General features: G+C 37.5%; 2 protein-coding genes and 1 long non-coding RNA gene across 4 annotated transcripts; 2 read left to right on the top strand and 1 right to left on the bottom strand.

Moving 5' to 3' along the window:
- Window positions 1-2: 2 nt before the first annotated feature.
- Window positions 3-1,227, bottom strand: LOC120256102. Its single transcript, XR_005535179.1, has 2 exons — window positions 676-1,227; window positions 3-589 (listed from the first exon to the last, which is right to left on the bottom strand). It is a non-coding gene; the product is annotated as an uncharacterized LOC120256102 (long non-coding RNA).
- A 1,140-nt stretch (window positions 1,228-2,367) lies between these two features.
- On the top strand, window positions 2,368-10,899 carry LOC120256107 (tyrosyl-DNA phosphodiesterase 1). Of its 2 annotated transcripts, XM_039263879.1 has the most exons (16): window positions 2,368-2,499; window positions 2,952-3,137; window positions 3,539-3,811; window positions 4,448-4,666; window positions 5,649-5,709; window positions 6,217-6,293; window positions 6,368-6,622; window positions 6,915-7,004; window positions 7,820-7,954; window positions 8,178-8,327; window positions 9,008-9,111; window positions 9,223-9,276; window positions 9,382-9,472; window positions 10,198-10,278; window positions 10,410-10,560; window positions 10,680-10,899. In XM_039263879.1, the coding sequence occupies exons 1-16, from the start codon at window positions 2,485-2,487 to the stop codon at window positions 10,742-10,744; spliced, it is 2,007 nt and encodes a 668-aa protein (XP_039119813.1). In that variant the 5' UTR covers window positions 2,368-2,484; the 3' UTR covers window positions 10,745-10,899. The 2 variants fall into 2 exon arrangements, with proteins under 2 accessions (XP_039119813.1, XP_039119814.1); XM_039263880.1 differs by lacking the exon at window positions 2,368-2,499 and having other exon boundaries at window positions 2,943-3,137.
- Window positions 10,900-12,914: 2,015 nt separating this feature from the next.
- Window positions 12,915-15,173, top strand: LOC120256104. Its single transcript, XM_039263876.1, has one exon. The coding sequence runs from the start codon at window positions 12,951-12,953 to the stop codon at window positions 15,036-15,038; it is 2,088 nt and encodes a 695-aa protein (XP_039119810.1). The 5' UTR covers window positions 12,915-12,950; the 3' UTR covers window positions 15,039-15,173.
- The last annotated feature ends 3,564 nt before the right edge of the window (window positions 15,174-18,737 follow it).

Below are 18,737 nucleotides of genomic sequence, written 5' to 3'. Positions count from 1 at the left end.
AATTAAAATTAAAAGATCAGATATGATTCACCAGGCAACAGTCTAGTCGGGCCAAATGCTTTGTAGGGCCCAACTGATTGTTGCACAAAATAAAACTAGAGCTAGAAAAATTCAAATCCAGCAGATTGTTATCCTCTATGAAATTTGAAAAAAAAAAATTGGGACCTTGCAAGAGTAATACGAGAAAGAATCTCCTTTGTGCTCGTTGTGAGTGACCAATACAGTGTTGATATCATCCATAATGAGAGGGACCCATTTTAGAAAGCTTATGCCACAAAGAGCACTGAGCCCATAGATGACCAAAACAATCCAATTCATAGAAGTATAGGGTGAGATGATAATATGTAAAGCTCTACGAGAAACAGTGATAGTAGTGACATGATCAATGAGTTTCTACCAAATGACAATGATGCCGCCGGAGTAACCATTGGCCAAGATAGCTGCCCAGTCCCAGTTGTGAAGAAGTTTGGTGTAGAACCTATCCACTTGATTAGAGTTGGCTCTCATTTCAACAAGGCACAGAAGTAAAGGTTTGTGCTTCCTAATGAACCGCAGGATATCAGTGGAGGTGTCTCATCCAGAGATTCCCCTAGAATTCCAACAGATAATTTTAGCAATATTCATGAAATCAACAAGAAGAAGGAAAAAAACAAGAAATAGTTAGAGAGAGAATACCCAAATAAGAGGGAGCTGAAAAGCATGGATTAAAACCACTTGAGGAGAAGAAGAGGGGTCCGACACCATCCCCGCTTGACTCGACTCTTCCTTTTTTTTGTGGGAAGAATCAACTGCGTGTGAACCCTTTCAGATCAGTTTTTTGCTGTGAACTTCTTCTTAAAACTGGTTTAGAGTCATTAGGTCATCAGGGGTATTGTCATCCAACACCGCCCCACCATTGTCATCCGAAGAATAAGAATTATAATTGCTGCCATCCTCTTGGGAGTGAGAGTTAGGAGGGCTGTAGAAACCTTGCCCACAACCATCATGTGAGAGCTACCAGGGTCCTCCATATGATGGTTGGTGAAGGCCGAGATAGAGGTATGAAGGACTGGCAGCAGAGATCCAAAATAGGAAAAGATGGACTAATTTTCCACTAGGATTAGAGCTTGCCAGAGGATGAGATTTGGGGCGGATCTCGAAACCTTTGCGTGAGAGGCACACCTTCAGATAGATTATTAGATGATCTAGATCTTGAGAAATCTCATGAGGGCAAGGATCAAGGGATCAAATCGGGGAATCAGGCATAGCATTAAAATGAGGTCACATCATGATTAGATGAGATGATGAGAGGGGCACGGGGTACAAGGAACCCATCACGACAATGACCTCTCATACTGCCACGTGCACCACAATTAGCAGTGTCTCGAGTGACATTTGCACCGTATTTCTAGTGACGCCTGCTTTAGCAGTCACGTGACTAGTATGTGAGCTAGCACCGTGACTGCGAGTGAGGCCACACCGATGAGAAACCAATATCCAGGGGTCATAGTCTGTCTCAGAAGGGGTAACCTAAGGATCAATTAGGACCTCCAAAGCCGACAGGTTTTTTGGGATGAATTCTACATCTTTTTATGTAAGAGTAGTATTCCTTTCATACTGCATTAGAATGAAAGCATCATGTGATTAAATATTTATTTATTTTTAATAAATGAGATAAGCGCAACAGTACTAGAAACATGCGCACAATCGGGATATGAACATTTGATTGTGTACCTTCACTTGACTACAAGCCATCTCCCACACAGGGGACCTATAGTACTTTGTGCACAGAGGGACCTAGTTTATTAAATATTTTATGTCTAAAGATATGTTATAATTAAAGGAAAAAAATACTCTATTTAATCTTTCTAATATAGTCAATTTACTTCTTTGGTCCCTATAATATAATTTTGTCTCTATGAGATCCCTCTATTTTAACATATAAAAAATATAAATCACTCTCTCTAATATAATTTGTCATTAGGAGGTTCTTAAGAAGAACTTACATTTCTCAAATATTAAAATAGAGGGGCTTCATAAAGACAAATTATATTAGAGGGATCAAAATGACAAATTGACTATATTTGAGAGATTAAAAAGACAAATTGACTATATTAAAGAAACTAAATAGGGTATTTAAAAAAAAAATAAAAAAAAATTAAGGGGGCATGGAAGCCAGGGTCCACATTCACAAGTTGCCTGGTGGACGGTCAAAAACAAGTCCATCCCCCCTGATTCATCACCCTCCGATTCCCTGCTTTCTTGCACTTGACCACTCGTGGTGGGGCCCATCCAACAATAACCATTCGGATTCTAATCCCCAGGCCCAAATGATAATGGGCCTTCAAGTGAGAGAGTGTCCAATGGGCCCATAAAACACCAAGGGGGGCCATTCTTCCCGCGAGAGTCGAGACCGGTGAGGTTCTCTCCCGGCTCTTTCTCGGCGGTGTCGCTTGGGAATTGGAGGAATAGAACTAGGGTTAGGGTTTGTCTTTTCATCTTTCCATGGCTGCTACTCCGGTACGTCTTTCTTCGTTCGCTCTGCAAATTTGGTTCAGTTTTCCTCCGTTATTTGATTATGCAATTTTTTTTTTCTCCTTCCGGATTTTGTTAGATTTTTCTCATGTTTACTCTGAAGAATGTCAGCATTTGCAGTGTTTGTAGTCGTGTTGTTTGGATTGAATGGAAATTTTCTGATGGACGTTGCATTTTTGTGGGCATTGATACTGATTGTTAGTTTCTTTAGTAATCTAGAGAATGCTTTAGACTTAGAAAATGCTTGACATGAGAGTGACTTGCTTGTTTAAACCTGATGATATGGTCATTTTTTATCTGTCTAATGTGTTACTCTTATTTAGGCATTGTAACGCTGTAACTATAAATTACTAGCACATAAATTTGACAATAGCGGATTTCATTTCCTTTCATTTTAGTATAAAATTCTAATGTTAATTTTGTTGAAAATGCCTCAGGCCAAGATTGGTCTCCTTGTTCCTTTGCGAAGCGACTTTGTGGTTGATAAATCAATCTCTGAAATTCCCATTCTTGAAGGTGTTAATGTTATTGGACGCAACAATCTAAATGTCTCTGACAAGAGAGTTAGCCGCAAGCATGTCAGTTTGCAGGCATCACCTGATGGTTCTTCTGAACTTGTTGTGGTATGTTGCTTCTAAAAGTTGCCATATGGATTTCCTTTAGGAATTTCAGCATGTTATTAAAATTACGAAACTTCAAGAGGTTAAAAGGATGTGAAAGTAGCCTAAAAAGGGACCTCCTTGCCTCTTGCTTTAGGTTTTCTTTAAAAATGAGAAATATAAAAACTTCAGTTGTATCACGCAATACAGGCACACTTTCCTACTGGTAATTATGTAAAAGCCTAATTGAAGAAAAGTACATGCAAGCATTTTCCATTCAGGCATTGTCTTCAGATAAATCTAAATAACCAAGTATAAAGATTTATTTAATCTTTTTTTACCAGAGCTATTGATAAAAGAGAAAACAAGCTTAAATTTTCATTTATTAATGCCTAAATGAAAGTATCATATGAATGGCTTTGCAGGAAGGATCAAATCCACTGGTTTTGAAATCAGGAAACCAGAGGAAAAAACTTTATACTGGAGAGAAAGCCGCTTTGCTTCATGGTGACATTCTGGAGTTAGTTCCTGGAAGTCATTGTTTCAAGTATGAACTTGTTTGTGTCGACCATGCCTCTTCATCAAACCCTAGTTCAAACTTTACATTTAAAGGGAAAAGAACAAGCGTTGATGAAGCTTTGCAGATAAAAAAACACCGACAAGCTGATGGAACTGGAGCCATTGCAGTGGATTTTCAGGTACCTCTGTCATGCTCAAGTATTGGTGCTTGTTGACATAAACTGTCTCCAAGTCTTTCTTTAGATTTAGTGTGTGTTTTCTGTAAAATATGGTCTAGCTTGAGTTTCCCTCATTTTGGAACAAACTGGGTTTAGCATGCTCAAACTAGCAAGGTCTGTTATTGGTATGGAAAAGGCAGGTTCACACTCAGTCGGTGTCAAGTGAACCTAGAGTATTGAAGCCTCGTTTCTCAGACATGGTTATTGGGCACTACCGATTGCTGCTTGAGTTATAGTTTGTCATGATTACCATGATGATCTTGTGCTTGTCTTTGTGAAGTTCTTTTTATATTTTTTCCAATCTAAAATAGTTATATAGAAGTGAAAAGATTGTTAGTTTTGTTTTGTCTATATGCTTGCGTGGTGCCCTTGAGCTGCATTACTTATTCTATGTGACTGCTTGCGTTATGGCCAATTAAATTCACCATTCCCACTACCAAATCTTTCACATCCTTTCTCCCCCTCTAGCTTCTAAGTGTAGATTTCATTGATCTCTGTGCCTTTTTGATGAACATTGTGCCTATGTGAACATCTTGGGTTTCTAATTTTATGTGTTAACTGAATTTTGGGGGATCATTTTGGTCTGGTTTTCTGCAGGGAGAGCATCAAAACATTAGTGTGATGAGATCCTCTTCAATCAGCAGTTGCTCTCAGTCAGAATTAGCTACTAATCTTGATTCTTGTAATGGTTTGGAAGTTCTTCGACAATTTCATTTTTTGGAAGATATAGCGTCCTTGACCTTTCGTCTAATGCAAGTTAAAGGTCTTCCATCATGGGTGAATTCATCATCAGTTACTATTAAAGATGTGATTCAGGTAAAAATGATCACTGTATATTTCAGGAGATCCAGTGGGTCAAATACATTAATATCTGTAGGTGATTTACCTATAACTTTTATATTGGGAATCTGTATGCTGTTGAATATCTATGTGATTGGCGGCATACCATTTGCTATGCACAATTGAATTTCCATTGTCTGCCCAGTCTTAGCGACAAAGTCCTTCATTGTGACAACTTTTCCTCAATGGGTATGGAAGATAAATATTAGGAAAGAAGTGTTCAAAATCACTTCTATGACAAAACTTTCTTCTGTATACTGCTGTCAGTGCCTACATTGTAGTTTAAATCCATTCAGACATGACCTAATGTGGTGTTGGTGATTATCATACTGCTTTCTTATGGTTGTCGCTTTTGAGTATAATCTATTTATGACCGTTAATATAGGGCTTACGGTATCTTTTTTGGTTTATGCAATTGCTAATTAAGTTTTGTTTTCTAATCTTTTGATGTGTATCAGACTATCAGCTCAACTTACGATATTATTTATTAGTGGTATCATTAAACAGGAAAACCATTAGCATTAGAAAACACACTAATTTTTTCCATCCATTTATTGATGCTTGTGGAATAACCAAAGTGCATACTTTTTATCAGTAATAGTTACAAAAGTAAGGAAGCATAAAGTGATTTTGGAATTATAAGTGCATCCAACTCCAAAAGTTTGATCATATTTTATTTTTTCAGCTAATAAATCAGTATCACTACCCCATTCCCAATGGTAAAGGTATTTTTTTCCTAGCTCATTCTAGTTATGCAGTGTGAAAGTTTTTGGCCATATTCCTTTCAAGTTTCTAATATACTAATATGAGCTATTGGTGTTTGTTCATAATTTGACTGAAATGGATGATGGTTAGTAAAAACTAGGTTATGAGCAGTCTGTTTGCACTTTGTACAGAAGTGGTAAATTATCTGCGCAAAAGATGAATTACTTTATGACCTTTTTGTATGTATTTGCAGGGAGATGTGCTTGTTGCCATTCTCTCTAATTATATGGTCGACATTGACTGGTTATTATCTGGTAATTAACTTGCCAGCTATTCAACTTCCTCCATTTACCGAAAATCAGATAATTGCTATTAGAAATGACTGATTTATTGTCATTTAAGATTAACAAAAGGCATCTACTTGAAGTGATGATCTTGTGTAATAACTTTTAAGTGACATTTGAAATGCAAACTCAATTACCTTTTGAAGAAGTGGGTCAGCTTCAATTATCTATTAATACTGCTGAAATGCATCAGGAAACTGCGTTCATGTCATCTGTCACACTCATCTGAAACACCCAACAACATGAAAATAATGACTTGACAGTCATTAATCACTTTTGGAATGATCTTGTAACCATCTATTTAATGTTTTTCCACTATTGAAATGAGAGTACTGAATCACTACCTGAGCTTGCACACATCTTATTTTTGTTTAGAATTTTTTTTTCTTGCAATTACATTCAGTATGTTGTACTTTCTATGGGACATGTCATTGGCATGTATGCAGCATAGAATTAACTATGGTCTTTATTTTGTAGCATGCCCAGCTATGAAGAGGATTCCTCATGTTCTTGTAGTTCATGGTGAATCAGGTGCTGCAGTGGAACATATCAAGGTTCTCTGTTCTCTATTTTATTTTTATCTCTGTATTTTATTTTTTTTCCCACATTGGTTTGAATCTTGTGGTAGAAAACCAAGCCCCCAAATTGGATTTTGCACAAGCCTTCCCTTCCTATTTCATATGGAACACACCATTCCAAGGCTATGCTTCTTATTTATCCGAAAGGGTTGCGGGTTGTTGTTCACACCGCAAACTTGATCTTTGTTGATTGGAACAACAAAACACAAGGTCTATGGATGCAAGACTTCCCCTGGAAAGATCAAAACTCCGGCACAGGATCCCCTTTTGAAAATGATCTTGTCGATTATCTCAGCATGTTAAAGGTTGTTCTCCACTTCTCTAGCTAACATCTTTTTGCTATTATAGGTATCTGTTGCTTCTAACTACAATGAATCCATCCTATTAAATTTTGTTTGTTTTTTTAAAGTATCCCCATTGATCAATGAATGCAATGAAATTCATCATGTAACTATCAGATTTTGCAATTTTTCCCTTGTGGAAGGTTACTGATTGCTAATTTCAAATTCTAGCTATCATTGCTTGAATGTTGCTTTTGCAGATCAGTTTCCATAGAAGAAAAATTCAAGTATCCAATTATTTGTCATTGTTTTGCAGTGGCCTGAGTTCAGTGTTAATTTGCCCAATGTTGGCCACATCAACATCAATGCGTCATTCTTCAGGAAGTTTGATTATAGCAATGCTGCGGTAGCCACTCTTTTTGTTTTTTTGTTTTACATGTGATGTGATATATATGGACTAAAGAACAATTTATGGCTGTATTATTATGATCATTATTTGCTCATTATTTCATGATGAAAACATTATGACATCCCTTCTTCATACATTTTAGCACTGCCCTTATTTAATATTCATTTTTAGATTTAGTTCAAATTTGATTATTTAATAACACAATAATATATAGTGCTGTTGTATATCTCCCCATCTTTGGTTCAAACAATAAAAACCTTTAATTGATATGTGCCATTCTTATTATTGAGTTAAGAATTTGTTATTCATTTAGAGCAAGCCACTTCATATTAATGCAGGTCATGGGCTTTAAATTTTTCATCTTTAATTATTTGTAGCTATCCTTTTTAGGTTAATATACTAGTGAATATTTATTTTTTGTTTGCTAATATATTCAAAACTGTCTTATCTAATACTGTTGATTTTCTTTTAATTTTGATTTCAATGTTTCACATCTGATTTTGTATTATCTTGAAGCTGATTAATTAGCATTCTGATTGTGATTAAATTTAAAATTTAATAAAAAAATATATATATAAACTCCATAAAAAAACCTAATATCCACTGTTTCTCTCCAATCAATAGGATTAGATAAATCTCGTGTCATAAACATAAGTTACAAACAAGATCCTAGATTGCTTAGATGCATATCAACCTCATGATGTTTCCTTTTGGGACTTAATTTACTTTCTGTTATTCAAAAGTCATTTTGCCTATATTTCTCACTAGTTGTTTATCGAGACTTGTCTGATTTCTAGTTGTTCAATTACCAGGTTCGGTTGATCGCATCTGTTCCTGGATATCATATAGGCCCCAATCTGAAAAAATGGGGTCATATGAAAGTCAGAAGCATTCTCGAGGAATTTGTTTTTGACAAAGAATTTCATAAATCCCCTCTCATTTATCAGGTACAAGCAGTTCAACATCTCATCCTGGAACCATTATCCTTCTAGACTGCAATCCAATTTATAAGATGAAATTGGGACCTTTTTAATTTTCCTGTTTGCTACATAAAATATTTCTCTTGTTGCTTTTGCCTTGGTATATGTTTGATCATTGAACACAGTTGGCTGATGATAGCTCATAATTTATCTTCCTAACAGAAATATAACTTGTTATTTATCTGTGCAGTTTTCTTCCCTTGGTTCTCTAGATGAGAAGTGGTTGTCAGAGTTTTCATTTTCTATGTCTTCTGGTGTTACGCATGATAAATCCCCGCTGGGCATTGGAAAGCCCCTTATAATCTGGCCAACTGTTGAAGATGTCAGATGCTCACTTGAGGTATATCGACTCCATGATTGCGAGTTCATATCAGATTTGCATCAAGATATTACTGGCTTATATTTGATGGTAGTATTTGCATGTTCATTTTTATTTTAATTTGTTTTATTATAACAAGTTTGTAGCTGTTAACAACTTAGCTTTTAATAAATTGGGAAATTGGTATGTGTTTCACTAAAGAAGAAAAAAAAAGTTATCTCCTGTAAATACACTGGACACTTGTTTCTTGGCTAGTATATGCTCGTTTTTATTTATATTATTTTCATTCACACCTTGTTCTTCTTCTTTTGTATGCACACAAAACATTCATATGGTTATTGATAACTATTACAAAACATTTTTCCAGCTGTTTGTTTCACCTTTTGTTTATTTATTTATTACAAAGTATCAGTGCTATGCATAGCTAATGGTTTAGGAGGATGCTTTTGGAAGCAATTATTCGGAGACATGGATTGCGTACTTCTTGGTATTATCTATTGGTTGTATATCTATAATAAGAACTATTATGCAAAAAGAAAATCACATAGCTCATGGATATTTGGAAGTCTTGGGTATTTTTTCAAATTTTAAAATAACTGGAGCAATGCTACTTACCCTTTGATGGTATCCAAGTCTATTTTGCTTCACTGTTTCTTGTTATCCTTGGTAACATACAGCTTGAAGTCATTAATCATTTTCAGGGCTATGCTGCTGGTAGTTGCATTCCAAGCCCCCAAAAGAATGTGGAGAAGGATGTTTTGAACAAGTATTGGGCAAAATGGAAAGCAACTCATGTTGGCCGCTGGTATTTGCTAGTCCCCTTTAACATTTATGGGAAGAACTTCCTTTTTACACTGAGGAAAAGGCATCTGAGTGTTGTTTATTACTAACTTATTTCTATCCTTTGGTTTTCCAGTCGTGCCATGCCTCATATAAAGACTTACACCCGATATAACGGCCAAAATCTTGCGTAAGAAACTTGCTATATCCTTTTATTGCTATTGCTTCACATGTGATATTTTATTTGGGTAGTCATGCTGAGATTTAGTTTATTTCCTTTCTTTTTACTGTTTAGGTGGTTCTTGCTAACTTCAGCAAATTTAAGCAAAGCTGCATGGGGTGCATTACAAAAGAATAACTCCCAACTTATGATACGTTCTTATGAGGTAAAATGTTTCCTAATATGCCAACGTGTGAACTTTTATGACTTTAGTCTTGTTAAAGTGAGGATTAGAAAAGAGGAATTTTTTTTTTTTCTAATATGAGATAAAAGGGAGAAAAGGATTCGAATTGCATCACTCAATGGATTTATTTTTTATTTTATTTTATTTTTGAGAGAAATTTGGACAGGGCGCAGGTAGGATTCAAACCTAAAATCTTTGAATTAGGAGAAGAATGAGATAACCAACTAAAGAATAGTTTCAGTGGATTTATTATTTTCATGCTTATATTTTCATTCATATATTGGTATTTTTTGTTGTGTTGATTTTGTTGAATCAACTTACAACACTTGCAACACTGACCATCCTAAGCTTGAGATTATGTTTCTGTGCCACTCCTGCAATTCATCTTGTGTCATCTCATGCATGATTTACTGTTAAAGTTCGTTTTCCAGAGAAGATGACAAGAATGATGAGACAATTCAAGTATGACTTGACTCCAGAACTTGAAGTAATTTACAAGAAAGAAAAAAATCCCAACACCTAACTCTGAACTGTGAGAAGAAATCTCTTGACTTAAAATGTTGACATGAAAAAAAAGGGGACGTATTAGCATATGGAGAAGGCTTTAATGTGTAATTAGATCAGAATGCAATCAAGATTGCAAGGTTTCAGTTCTTTATTTCACTGTTTTGTTCTCCTCAACTTCTTGTTTGTTTCATGCAATCCAGCTAGGGGTGCTGTTCTTGCCCACAACTGTGCAGAGACATGGATCTGTGTTTAGCTGCACAGCAAATGGCAAACCGGAACAGGTATCTGGCATTAATATAACCTGTCATTCACATCTCTCAATTTCACAGATACTACATATTCCTTTTTTTTTAAAAAAAATTAATTTAATTATTTTTATTTTTTTTGAGTAATCATGATCTTGTTTGTCCAGGGTGAAAGGGTTCCTCCCAAAAATGGTGATACATTCAAATCCAAGTTGGTTACACTTTGCTGGAAAGAAAATGGGAGAATATCCTCATCTACTGAGGCAGTTCAATTACCAGTACCGTATCAACTCCCACCCCAGCCATACACACATGAAGGTGAGTGGTTTGTTTTAAATGCCTACTTAATAGAAACGTCTCTTTTCACCATTTTGTTACGTTAAAGATCTCAATTCCTTAAGTATGTCCTTTTTTTTTTCTTTGTTTGAACATTTTAGATGTTCCCTGGTCATGGGACAGGCGATACACGAAGAAAGATGTATATGGTCGTGTCTGGCCCTAACATGTTCAGCTCTAGGTGTAGGAAGGATCATGCATTTATTTTCATTTGCAATGCTAATTAGTTGTTTAAGGCAACCAGGAATGGAGACTCAACGACTACCATTTCATTGTAATAGGTAAGATGGTTTCCAATGTTGAAATTCATGCACAATATCATCATTGTCTTTGGAATGTGAATACTTAATTTCTAGATTATGTTGCAATTCTGTTTTATCTGAGCTTGAGAGTTCTTTCATTCAACTTGGTGAGGGGTCCTTGTATGCGTATGTTTGAGATAGGTGAACAACTATTGCTTGGTTGTTATGATCAATGGTGAATGAGGAGATCCAAGGTCAAATTCTTGGGTTGGAAGTACTGTTGTAGCATTGTGAAGATATTGTAAAATATTGTATAAATATTGTGATAGTTATGTAACTTATGTTTATTAACTATTCACATCACAGGTCTCATGTGGGAGGGGAAGATGCCATTTTTCCTCTTCTAGGATTGCATGGCAGGGTTTATTAGCTCAGTTTGATTTTCGAAAAATTTTCTGAGTGTGCACATGGTAGGATCTTAATCGTTCCATTTGATGTTTGATTGAGTTAATAAATCTCAAAAGCGTTGATAAACCACTGTAATTGGTGCACTATTATACTCGTCTGTCCCTTGGCAACTTTTTGTGGAGCTGCGCTTGTCATTTTTTTTAAAAGGATAAATCACGGTATTAAATAAAGAAAAGAGAGGAGCCAGAGAAGAGTTTGAATTGCCTATCCCCACAAAAAAATTTTTTTATTAGGAGTGGATATTAGTAAACACCAACAATAAATCATAAGCTCAAACACATAGTCACAAAACACTGACCCGCCCCTTAGGAGTTCCACAATGAGAATACAATAGAGCAGGAGTAGGATGACTCTCTAGGGTCGGGAGGAAGATGGTTTGCTTAGCCTGAGCTAGTGCTGGTGATTGTCTCTGTAGAGGTTTTCAAGTTGCCCACTTGCCCATATGGGAGTCTAGGAACTTGAGGTTTCTCTTGATGGTGTTGGTTAACCTTTCAATTTCTGGCATTTCTGCTCTAGAGTTGTAGACACTCATGAGGAATTGATGAGTAATCTGAAAAAATCAAAGAGAGGTGGGATGAAGATAAAGCATTATATATTCAATTATTCCTATTTGACCATATACCCCACAAAATGGTTTTGACCAGTAAATTCCAAGTTTTCTTGGTTGGGCCTTTGAGGTGAGACCTCTAAGGTCCCCCCACATATCAAAAATGGAGGCGGGGAGTTAGTTGATGCCAAACAACTGACCATAATGATTTTAAATGTGTCACATATGTGCAGTCGAGGAAGTTGGCCACACAAATGGCAATTTGAAGCATGTTGCATCTTTTTTTAACAAGGACGGTAAGGATTTTATGAATGCCTTAACTTTTTTTTGAGATAACAACCCTTTCAGATAGCAGGGCAGTTTTGTTAGATGTAAGATTCTACCTTTTGCGATCACCGGAAGCAAGATGTGGAATCGCACCTCTTGCTATTTTCCAAAATAAATTCCTTCTTTTTCAAAATAAAACCTGCAGTGCTATTTTCAATATTATTTAGTGGAGTTTTTGATAAGTTTGATAGATGCTTCTAATTAAACTTTGAAGGAATATGATGAGAAAATTATCAAAAGCACCAATATTCCTCCTGTTAACTTTTAAAATATTATATAATGACATCTTCAATGAATTTGCATCTTTTTGTTATAGTACTGATGTGTGGGATTCTTGAAGTTATGCGCATTGAAGCAAGCACAATGCTACCCATGCTTTTGTTATAATATTGACAAAGTTCTAAGCATCAAAGCAAACGGAATTCTAATCTTTTTTCTTTTTTCCTTTATCAGTTCTCTTATCTATTTTGTTATCATCTTTCATTCTCTTTTCATTAGTTTATACTATTTCGCGTCAAAGCAAACACAATTCTAAGCATGTTTCTTGTTCCTTTATCAGTTCTCTTATTTATTTTGTTATCATCTTTCATTTTCTTTTCATTAGTTTATGCCACTTTGCCTCATGCACACAGCTAAGAGGCACTAAAAAGGAGTAGATCTCTTCCTTGAAGACAAAGAAATAAAGAAACTCAAGAATACTTATCATGTATATATGAAGCAAGAAGGATGTGTATAGGGACGCTGTGGTTTTATTTAGCTGTGACATTGTTGTACCTAGCTAGGTAATTATGGAGGAGAATCTGTCTTCCAAAACTAAAGCATTAGTGAAATGGCTGGAAACTGAAGCTGGTATGCTTGCACGCATTGAAGTCCTGGTGGTGATCAGTGGTGCACTCATGACATTCTTGGCTCTCTTTGGTTCATATCGTCGCCGGAGCCGGAGTCCAACCATTAAGCTTACCTTGTGGCTGGCCTTAACCCTCACCGACAGCATCTCAGCTTACACCATTGGTCTCATGCAAACAGCCAAGTTCCGCAACGAGCTGTTCGTCTTGTGGGCAGCATTCTTGATCATGGTCAAGTGTAGCACCCACTCCATCTCTGCATTCAGCATCCAAGACAATGACAACTGGTTGAGCAATTTGCTTCAGATAACCTCTCTAGCACTCTATGCGAGTTTAATTTACAATTCATATTTCATGCACACTAGATTCTGGGTCCCTGTAGAGATTTTCTGGGTGGTGTGCATGGTCAAGTTCTTCGAAAGGATTTTTGTCTTTCGTCTGATCATGAAACCAAATGGGCCGATGGTGAACACCAAATTGATATCAGATTACATGCATTACGAACACATGCTGAGCAATGAGGATGAAGTTGTTCCTGCTCTCATGGAGGGTTACAAGTATCTGATCATCGGAGAAAAGGAGGATGACATCATGGTAGGCCCGCCGGACTATCTTATGAAGCTAAGGCTCGAAGATCCCAGTGTTGTCTACCAGGTCATTACGGTGGAGAAGATATGGAGATGCCCAGGTCGTGTGCTCAACAACTCTGAATCAGCAAAAGATGTTTGTCTCTCATTTGCAATGTTCAAGCTACTCCGACGGCGTTTCACCGGCTACCCCTGGGTGGAGGCCAATCGCGCAAAGACCAGGAAGCTCATCCTGGAAGGACTCTTAGGAGATCACCTGAGAATGTTCAGAGTAATTGAAACAGAGCTTGCATTCCTTTATGATAGTTTCTATACAAAGTACCCCGTTGTTTCTGACAAGCCATGGACGTTGGTGTCCTCAGTTGCCTCATTGGTGGGCAGTTGCTGGGTAGTTGTGCTTCTGTATGACTACAAGCCACCCAGTGAAGAGGAACATTTGACGAGAGGAAGTGTTGATTCACTAGTTACTATTTTCTTATTGGTTGTCATCATTTTTGTTGAGGGTTGGCAGATCATTACCTTTGTCTTCTCAGACTGGGCCAAGGTGCTGTTGCTCTGTAAATATGTGCAGAAGATCTCGTGGCAGGAGAGGGACTTGTTTCAAACCCTGTTAAGCTTTGTGTGCCGGAAAAGAGTTCTGAAGCCTTGGGATGATAAGCTCGGTCAGTACTCTTTGCTTGATTCTTATGACTATAAACCTTCACTTGTTAAGAAGCTACTGATGGGCGTCCAGAGAGGCCAAAAGGCTGGTGCTCCCATCCAATTACCTGATGAAGTGAAACAAGCCATTACACAGTCGCTGATAGACACTGGGGGAGAGTTACGGTGCATTGGAAAGCACTCATTGACACTCTGTGAAGGTGGCGATGAGCTCTCCTGGGCATGCGAGTTGGAGACTTACACTCAAATCATCCTGGTGTGGCATGTGGCTACCTCTATTTGCTTAATAAAAGCAGCTCCAAATCCTGCAACTGACGAGGAATTCAATCGTAAGGTGACAGAAAGTTTATCCAAGTACTGCGCTTACTTAGTGGTTTTTTGTCAGGAGCTTTTGCCTGAGCAGAACTCGGTCACAGAAGTAATTTTTGCCAGGATTATACATGAAACGTTGGATCTTCTGAGGTGGCACACTTGCATTAGCTTCAAGCTGAATAGGTTGATGGAGGTGGGGGATGAACCAGAGACGATTGTGGGGAAGGGTGGGAAACTTGGGAGGCAACTCATTGAATTGGTTGGAGATGAGAGCTTGAGGTTTAGTGTGTTAAGAGAGATATGGTTGGAGATAATTTTGTATATTGCTCCGTCAGAAAATACTACAGCTCATGCGCAGCATTTGGCCAATGGTGGAGAGTTCATTACACATCTGTGGACGCTGCTCTGTCACCTAGGCATCTTTGAAAGACCGAAGACGGGTGGTGAGTTCATAGCTGATGACAGCGAGTGAATTTTATCCAGTTGCTAATTATTGTTGTAATCTTTCCTCATGTCTGCATTGTAATTTGTTTTTAAATTTAAGCTAATCCAAAGTGGTGCAAAGAAGGAGCCTGTTTTCGTTCCTTCATCTGTTACTTTGTCTATATTGCTTTCCATTATTCTTCCCTTCTTCAGGAAAACGTAATTTAACTTCATCTTAAAAAGCTTTCGGTCATACCAATTCAAAATTCTTTCCATAATATAACTCGTATTCACAAGCATATTAATCATATCACCCAGGTAAAGGATGTTAATGGTAATTTATTCTCTGATCACTCGGGTATTGAGAATGTTTTCTTGAATTTTTATTCTAACCTGTGGTCGAACTCTTCTACTGACTCTTTCTCTGATAATTTTGAGTGCCATTCCCCATGACCTCCCTCAGCTTTTGGCTATGGATAGTGATTTCCTCATTCGAGAGGTTACTCGTGAGGAAGTTCGTCTGTCTGTTTTTGAGCTTCCTTCAGGTAAGTGTCCTGGTCCGGATGGTTTCAATGCTGAGTTCTATCATTTTTTCTGGACTGATATTGAAGATAGTTTGTTTAAAGCTGTTAGCTATTTCTTTACTAACTCTACTATGCCTAATTCTTGGGGTAAAACATATATATCTCTCATCCCTAAGAAGGACAACCCTTTATCTATTTCTGATTACAGACCTATCTCTCTTTGCAATGTGTGCTTTAAGATTGTTTCTAAAATTTTGGCTAATCGTTTGAAGCTTGTTCTCCCTAATCTCGTTGGTAGAGAGCAAGCTGGCTTTGTTTCGGGTCGCTGTCCCTTTGATAACATTATTGCTTTGCAAGTTGTTGCCCATATAATTGAAACTGATTGCAAGAGCCTCCCTAGGATGTTAGTCAAAATAGATATTGAGAAGGCCTATGATACTATAAGTTGGAGTGCAATTCTTGCTACTCTTACCAAGATGAGTTTCCCCTCTGTTTGGATTTCCTGGATAAAATCATGTTTCACTTCCACTTCTTTTTCTTTCCTCATTAATGGCCAGCCCTCCCATTGGATTAGCTCCTCCAGAGGTATTAGACAGGGAGATCCTATCTCCTCCTACCTGTTCATACTTGTTTCTCAAAATCTCACTTCTATACTGAATTTTGCTCTGGCTAATGACTTTGTCCCGGGCTTTGACATGAGATTGCGTGTTAATTTTAACCATCTTATGTTTGCTGATGATTTAGTTATTATTTCTCAAGCGTCTCGTAAATCTGCTAGATTTATCAAGCTCTGTCTTGATTTCTATGGAAAAATTTCTGGCCAAGTTCCTAATGCTTCTAAGTCTGCTATTTACTTCCCTTCCTGGGCTAGTAAGAGGGTGGCTAATTGTATTTGCTCTATTCTCAATTTTTTTGCTGGTTCTTTTCCTTTTAAATATCTGGGGATTCTTATTTCACCCAAGCGGTTGGCTAGATCCACCTTTGATGTCATCACTGACAATATTAAAGGCCGATGTTCTCGGTGGATGCATTCTAAATTATCCCCTGCTGCCAAGGCTGTGCTCATCAATTCTTCTCTTCTGTCCCTTCCCATCTATTATCTATCTGTGTACCCGATATATGATTCTATCCTAATGGAAATTCATAGAGTTGTTAGGAGATTCTTTTGGAGCAAGAGTAGCAATGGAAAGGGCATCCATGCTGTTGCTTGGAATGATCTTACTATTCCAAAGACTGAGGGGGGTCTTGCAATCAGAAAACTTACTCTTGCTAAACATTCTCTTATGGCCAAGAATGTGTTTAAATATCTCAACTGTGATAATTATCTTTGGGTTGATATTTTGCTGCTTAAGTATGGCTCAGTTAATATTTGGAGGGATTCCATCCCTTCTAGGTGCTCATGGTTTTTTAGGGGTCTCTGTTATACAGCCTTCAAAATTAGACTTAGTTTGAGAATTAATTCTGTTAACCCTAAGTAGACATCCCTATTAAATCATCCCTGGTGCTCTGAGGTTCCTCTCTCGCTTTGTCCTACTTATTTTAATGTTAATTTGAATCTGGAATTGTTAAGTGTCTATGATTTTTGTAACGATGGGGCCTAGGATTTTCACCAACTTGGCTTGTTGTTTGGGGACTGGTTGGGGTGTTTTACTCCGAAATTGGGTGCCCTTGATCTTACTAGTAACAATCATTGGGTTTGGTCTATTAGCTCAGTGAATTGTAGTATTTCGGCTACTGTTTATCGGTATCTTAACAATTCTCCTTGCTGGGCTGATAGTTGGATGGGTTGGAAGAAGCTTTGGGATTTAAATGTGGCTCCACGGGTCAAACATTTCTTGTGGCTTACTTTCAAGGGAAGGGTTAGTACTTCTGATTATCTATACTCCATTAATCTGGGGCCCAGGAACTTATGTGTTATGTGTAATCTTGAATATGAATCAATTGAGCATTTTTTATTTACGTGCAATATGGCTCGTGATGTTTGGGGGCATGTCTGGACTAAGCTTAATATTCCAATATCTTTTTCTGGTGGTTTTTGCTCTAGTGAGTGGCTCACCTGTGCTTTGATCTCCTCCTTTGCTAAGGCAGTCATTGCTTCTACAACTTGGTTTTTGTGGAAGAACAGATGTGATAAAATTTTCAGAGGCTCCTTTGTCACCAGTTTGGTCCTTGTCTCTCGGGCCTTTGCTCAGGCAAAGGATTTTTCTTGTGCTCATGCTGACAAGCCTGGATTACGTTTGATACTTAACAATTTCTCTTTCAGAGATGGGCCGTTTCTGTTTGTTGCCAATTGCTGGAATGCGACGTCGGAGGTAGGGGTGCTTGTTTTTTCTGTGCCTCCTTTAACTATCATGTGTTGTTTGCAGGTGCTGGTCCGGTTCATGTTAGGTGTGATGCGGAAGCTGACCTGGTGGCAAATGCACTTGCCCTTCAAGCCTCAGTAGACACTGGATTAATAATCAAGCACTTCTTCATCAATTCCATTCTTTGAATGCTACAATTGACTGCAGGCTCCGGCCTTGGATTAGCTACATCAATTCCATTCTTCAGACTGCGGACTCCCCTCGCATGCATCTCATCCCTAAATCTTGGGCCTCCCCAGCCTTTAAGCTTGCTTCTTTGGCCATGAATTTGCACATGCTTTCTCTGTTTTTTCAGGGGCATGAGCTGCCGCATTAGATTATGATGGCTTTTCGTAGCGCTGGTTTTGTGTTTTAGTTTTGTTGTTTCCTTTGTTTGTATTTGTCTGGTTTTTTTGTGTTTCTGTTTTTTTGTTTTGTTTTGGGTCATTGTTGTAATGTTGAACTCTTTGTAATTTTTTCTCATATTTAATAAAATCAGCTCTATGAGCTCTTCCCCTAAAAAAAAGAAAGCTTTCGGTCAGTTTCATAGATGCTTCAAAAGCATAAATATGTTTGAATATATATATATATATATTAAAATGGATAAATCATAATTTTATCCTTTGAAAATATTCAAAGAAAGCATTATCAAAAGCACCAATATGTAATGATTGCAAATGAACTAACCCCTTTAGTCCCACATCTACTGAGGATGAATCTCGTACTGTGCATATAAGTGAGTGGGCATCCTTCACCACTGGGACCGGGTCTTTTCGGTGACACGCCTCCTCACCACGTATGCAGATAACATGATGGCTTTCGTTGAGAGGAACATGGCTGAAAAACACTAGGATGAAAGAGTTGGCTACAAAAATAGACACT

Source organism: Dioscorea cayenensis, unplaced genomic scaffold (genome assembly GCF_009730915.1).
Source record: "Dioscorea cayenensis subsp. rotundata cultivar TDr96_F1 unplaced genomic scaffold, TDr96_F1_v2_PseudoChromosome.rev07_lg8_w22 25.fasta BLBR01001285.1, whole genome shotgun sequence".
Classification (NCBI taxonomy): domain Eukaryota; kingdom Viridiplantae; phylum Streptophyta; class Magnoliopsida; order Dioscoreales; family Dioscoreaceae; genus Dioscorea; species Dioscorea cayenensis.
This window is presented reverse-complemented; position numbering and strand designations above follow the sequence as displayed.